Here is a 6,522-nt window from a genome sequence, read left to right on the forward strand (position 1 = left end):
GGGCTCTGATACCATGTAAATGTGTTAGAAAACCTGCACAGATGAATCTAGCTAGTAAAGGTTGAACACACAGCTTTGCAAAGCAAAAACGCTAAAAGAAAATCGAAAAAACAAAAAGAATGATTCATTTGAAAATAGATTACAATGCTCATGATATAGCATTACTGGGTGAAGATCCCAAGGTAATGCACCATAGTGGTGATCAATGAGAGGACTTAACACCTACAACAAGTTCCGGAGAGAACTACCCAGTTGTGGAGTGAAAGGAGGAGCAAATGAGGGAGCAAATCATGCAGAAGAAGAAGAACTAGTCAGTTGCAGAGCTAAAGAAGGAGCAAATCAGGGTGTAAATTATGCAGAAAGGATCTTGCATGTAGTCCCATGCTCTAACTAAGCGTTTGCATGTGCCAGTGATGAAAGTTCTACGTGTATAGTACCTCCAATAGTGTTGGATACCTGGCTCGAAATTTCTAAAGATGCTACAATTTCGCTTTGAAATTGGTGGAAATATGAGTGTTTAATTTTTTTTTGGTTTAGAAATAGATTAAAAATTTCAACTTGATTGGATGAAAATCATGTTTTTAGAGCAAAATTGTGACCTATTTATACCAATGAAATTCTGATTGCTCCATGAAAGGCCCTGCCCTGTTTAGACTGAGCGATGAAATTCTGATTAAATCCTGATTGCTCTATGAACTGTCCTTGGTGCTAGATACCATGTACCGGGCAGTCAACCACGCATGGCAACCAGTTGAACAAGGTTACAAAATCAAATGTCAGTGTCAATGCACACACTGATTCTACCTATCACACGTGTGATTCTTTCGAGTTGCTTTACATAAAATTCTCTTAATTCTTTCGAGTTGCTTTACATAAAATTCTCTTAAAGTCTTTCTCTCAGAGTCAATGGCGTGTTATCCTGACTACACATTCAATTCTCTGGGCTATAACACGCTTCAACACGTATCAGAAACTAATATATAAACACCACTTAATCAGCATTTTCTAGCATTTGTGTGGCCTCAATCTGCTGAATTGATTATACTGTCTAGAGAAACCCATCAAGTTTTTGCCATTTGGGCAATTTATTAGTTCGTGTTTATCCCTTCATTTTTGAAAATTTGGATGTTTCGGATCGTTTAAGAATAAGCCAAGATCCTAAACTTGTTGTGCTAACTCCAAATATAAACACCGGAATAGAGACCTGGTAATTTCTGCCCAAATAGCGGTGAATTTGTCACCGGATCAACCTATAACTCCATTGGTTATGGGATCCGATTGCCTGTGGTCGTATTCCTGTCCTGCGAGCGAGACAGCGTATTCAAACGTTTCACAGATCGATCGGCAGGTTGATTGCCGAGTCAGAGCTTCCAGAAAGCGCCCATCCGAGGTAGACTTGGACTCGCAGGACTGTAATGATCTGCTAGAAAATGTATGGCGAGACGTGGATCATATGACAAAAGTTTCTAAGAAAGAAATCCAAATATTAGAAGAGCGGATGCGCAGGAAGCGAATGAAACGTTTGTGTACCCAACTAGAATCTCTGTTGCCCGCTACTCCTGTCAAGGTAATTACAAAATTATACAACTTCCAGGAGTGATCTATCTTTTTACATGAGACTGTAATATCAGTGCTCGGTAAATTTTATTCGGCTTTATATGGTGTGTACTAAAGTTACTAACTGAGTAGTCTGATGGTTTTGCCTAAATTGTATATATTGTTTCATGATCCAGCTTGACAGATGCGGATTATTTGAGGAAGCCATCAATCACATTAGAAAGCTTGAGGAAAATATGCATCAACTGAAAAGAAAGAGAGACAATCTTCTGGCAATCCAAACTGGAAAGAAAGCAACTGAGAACAAAGAGATTAAGGTGGCCGTGAAATTTTATGGTAGGGAAGCAATTATTATCATTACTAGCCAAAGAAGGCCGAGATACACGTGGATGATTCTGGAGGAGCTTGAAAAGCATGGCCTAGATGTGGAGACCTCACACCTTTTTAGCGGAGAATCCTCTGTTCTTCTATACTACCATGTCAAGTTAATAGACAGTATTTCCCATGATCCTGCTCAGATACAAACTTCTCTGGAATGTGGGCTTAGATTAACTTACTAGATTATACAACATCCCATTGTTGAAGAGAACAAGGAAAATTACTTTGGAAAGTTTGCAGGTTGCTTTGTTGTGGTTATGCACATAACCGTCATGCCATGGCTGATGAAGATAGTGATACCATTAAGTCTGCCATGACTAAAATTTATATTGTAATACAACTGAAGGGCTTAGGATGCCCCATAAGTGCAAGTTATTATCAGGGCTCGTCCTGTCAGAACAGGTTGGAAATTATATGCAAGGAAGATACAGTATGCAAGTTATTATCAGGGCTCGCCCTGTCAGAGCAGGTTGGAAATTATATGTAAGAAAGATACAGTATCCTATTCCACGATATAATAGATGATTTAATGCACCTTTAGCTTGTTCGTTTCTTTGTACCTGCTGCATAGAGAATTGTTGAAGTAGAAACCCATGTTGTTTTATCTGATTGATGCATAGTTCATCTTGTTAATTTGTAATAGTTCATCTTGCTAATTTATTATATTCCTCTTATAATATATCGATGATTTAATGCACCTTTAGCTTGTTCGTTTCTTTGTACCTGCTGCATAGAGAATTGTTGAAGTAGAAACCCATGCTGTTTTATCTGATTGATGCATAGTTCATCTTGTTAATTTGTAATAGTTCAAATTTATGATATTTTTTGTTATTTAAAATATATTTTTATAAAAATTCAAAAAATCTCCGATATACTAAAAAAAGAAATTCACTGATAACTATTTCGTTTATCATCTTGTTTCCTTCATTTAGATTTAAATCTAATTAATTCGGTGCCTGGGTGTCCTACATAGGCATAGGTCTAGCTGGATGTTTTGATTAGCATTATAGTCATGGGTGCTGGCGTTAACATTGTACATGTAATTGCACTGATTCCTATTTCGTTCATCATCTTTATTTCTTCATTTAGATTTAAATCTAATTAATTCGGTGCCTGGGTGTCCTACATAGGCATAGGTATAGCTGGATGTTTTGATTAGCATTGTAGTCATGGGTGCTGGCGTTAACATTGTACATGTAATTGCATGGATGCTGGCGTTTGTTATAATATTGCGAGTAGAATTGGATTGATATTAGGTCATTGGGTCACTGTTTCAATTGAAAAAGTTGAAAAAAAATAAAAAATAATAGTATCTAGTTTCTATAGTCGTCGGAGATATTTTTGGCTTAATCCTTTAGAATTGGATTAGATGGAAAACGAAGTATAATAGGAAGAGATTCCTTGCAGGGTGTCTATTCTATTTTTCTGTTTGCTATAATTAGAATTGGAGAGGTTTTTAGTGTGATTTTTTGGAGTTTTTCGTGTCTGATTCCGATAGAAAAATTTGTGGTGAAATTTTGATTTGTATTATTTAAACTGTTTTTTTACTATATATATGGATTCGGCACTTTGAAAAACTCTTAAGGCACTTCTATTGTGCACTGGTTACCCATCAAATTTATATTTCAATAAATTTCTGCCCGTTTTTAGAAAAATTAGAGCAGAAAAATCTACCAATTTTTTTTTCCAAAATATCACACTAAAAACAACTCAATTAAAAATTGAAATAATTTTCTTTGGATATGTATTTTCTGTTTTATGTCACCAGTTTTCTTTGGATATGTATTTTCTGTTTTATGATGACATATTTTTGGCCTCATTTACTAATGTATTCCAGTTGCACATCATTCCTCTGTTTTCTAGCAATCTTCTTATAAAGTGCTGTCATTTCACACGTATCGTTGTTATAAGTTATGTGTGAGGATGATCTGATACCTGCTCTCCAAAACATGATGACAGCCACGGACCACAGTTAAATTTCTTATCTTCTCCGCCAGTAATCTCCCATGTAGGAGGAAGAAGTATACAACTTTTACAGAACCAGACGAACACAACTTTTCAAGTGTGTCTGCTACTAGGGTAACTGTTTCAAAAAATAGCTAATTTTGCCATAATGGTAAGTTCCAGTGCAAGACATTATTTCTGTCGACCTAAAACCTATATTCTAATAATAATAATTGAAAATAAAGATATTTTATGCAGATAGTTTACTATTTATAAATTTCTATAATGAAATTTATATTTTTATTAATAAAATAATGTTACAAATAAATATCTGAGGTGTTGTTCAAGATAAGGAAATTATCTCAATATAATCTATTGGTTAAGAGAATACTCAACCACACACAAATCTAGGAAACAAAATATGAACAAACTTCTCTAGATAGAAAGAATCACAACTGGGACAAGTAGGAATTACATATTCCAGCACACCCTCTTAATGAGTACTTGTCTCGATATCAATTTGCAAAGTTAGTTCTGGGCCAATCTGGCAATTACACAATGTACCATTTTCATGCAAACATCATCAAATTGTCGACGTCCATATAAAGGAACAACCATCCACCCCAATGCATGGGTGCCAACCACTGGAACCGCTAGCGTACTAGGATACCCTTCGCATACATGGTTCTGTCAACCATTATAACTGCATAAATGTACCTATACCAACAAATCCCCTTCCATCATCATGGGTTTTATCGGATTACCCGTAACCATCTTCTCAATTTTAGCAGATCACCCTCAACCATGCCACCAAGGGCTCTCACCCACCATGACTCAACTCAGCCACCAAGGCTCAACATAGCCACGAAGACTCAACACAGCTGCTCTGGGCCACAAACTTGCCACTAGGGCACTCCAACCACTCTGGGCTACAAACTTGCCACTAAACCATGCCTACAGGTATCCCTGTCCACTTCACTCTCACATGTGGTTTCTGGATTACTACAAACTGAAACTGCAAAATACAAAGTGGTTTTTAAATTGCCACAAATTGTATGGCGGTACACATGCCTCGTCAGGTTACATTTCACACTCCTAACTCTTGGAGTTACCAGATACATACTTTACAAAGACTACTACAAAGCATCATAGACTTGCTTACAATTCATATGTGTGACTCATAATAATATTGAGTATGGTTTATTTCAACGTACATTCCTTTACCTTGTTTGTGCATCTATTGCGGCATCGACCAACTTCTTCTAGAAGTATACTTAATGCCTTCATCTTGAATCTTTCTAACTTCAATTAGCAATCCCTAGAGTGATCAATTCTAACCAATTGCCTTTACACGCTGAGTTGATCCGGCTTAAGAACACTAGTATGCAACATTGTGGAAAAGTTAGTTTCTCCATCTACACCCATGTAGAATGAGTTTTCCTCTTTAATTCTTCAGCTCTCATAAGTTACTTCTGAAACTATGGGCTTTCCTGCAGTGGGAGGACCAGATGTTACAATATTGAAATCGAAAAAAAATTAGAAGTTATCTGTACTAGCAACAACCCATCCATAGTGAACTGAATGACGACCAACAACGGTCTTCAACACACGATTCTGAAAATAAAATGCTACTCCCACTGATGGCTTGATCTACTCATTGGTTCGGCATTGGCCCCTGAACCACTACTCTTATGCACTGTCGCTAAAATTATGCTTTTCTCCCACTAGAGCTCCACCATTTCCATGTCCATGTCCAGAGACTTCTGCCCGGACAATCTCTCTCACTTTCTTTAAATATTGCAATGCTGCGTTACACATTGTAAATATGCCAACATAGTCAATATCTAATACTGTTCGGAAGCCATTTGGTGATAAATCCTCTGCAGAACAATAAAATAAACCGCATCACCATTCACAAGAATATCAAGTCTTCCAAACTGCTTTATTGTTACTTCAACAACACGAGCAACATCCTCTATCTTGTGAACATCTCCTTCAATTCCAATGGCCGAAATGCCTTGTGATTGGAGCGCTGCAGTAGCTTCCCCGACGACGATCTTACTACGGCCCATGATAGCAATGGCAGCACCATGCTTCCCTAATTCTGTGCTTATTGCAAACCTTATTCTTGAGCCTTAGCCTGTTACCAGAGCTGTTTCACCCTTCAAGACTCCATCTTCTTTTTCGAATGTAATCTAATCTCTCCGGGATGTATGGCCTTGAGAACCCTTCTCTAGTTCCCAAAGAACAGACCACAACAAAATTGGAATTCTAAAAAAACATAATATGGGCTACCGGTTCGCTCTACTTCATTCACCACCAGATTATAAACTGAGGACGAACCTACAGAACATTGAACCAATGACTGTCAAAGGAGGCATCATCACATCAATTTGGAGTAATTGAGTCATCGAACTAACTCTAGAAATATATTTTTCATTGAATCCTTTTCAATTTGTTGGATTTAATTTCAGTGTTGCCACCCTTTGAATCCGACTGCATAGCCGAGACCACCTCTCGGTGTTGTATCGAGGATATGATCTTAGTGTCACTAGTGCTTGTCTCTCTCCCAAACCTTTGTTGTAGGCTCAGATCCCAACACCCACGCTTGCCGATTACCGGATCTGTAATCAGGCTCGTTGA

General features: G+C 37.5%; 1 protein-coding gene across 1 annotated transcript; it reads left to right on the plus strand.

The window, feature by feature from the left end:
• Positions 1 to 979: 979 nt before the first annotated feature.
• Positions 980 to 2,520, plus strand: LOC149187423 (uncharacterized). The gene is made up of 2 exons (XM_089412807.1): positions 980 to 1,567; positions 1,734 to 2,520. The coding sequence occupies exons 1-2, from the start codon at positions 1,268 to 1,270 to the stop codon at positions 2,115 to 2,117; spliced, it is 684 nt and encodes a 227-aa protein (XP_089268933.1). The 5' UTR covers positions 980 to 1,267; the 3' UTR covers positions 2,118 to 2,520.
• Positions 2,521 to 6,522: the final 4,002 nt, after the last annotated feature.

The sequence above is a fragment of the Pinus tabuliformis genome, chromosome 3_1 (assembly GCF_031772625.1).
Source record: "Pinus tabuliformis cultivar Carrire ecotype Pingquan chromosome 3_1, CPIR1, whole genome shotgun sequence".
NCBI lineage: Eukaryota > Viridiplantae > Streptophyta > Pinopsida > Pinales > Pinaceae > Pinus > Pinus tabuliformis.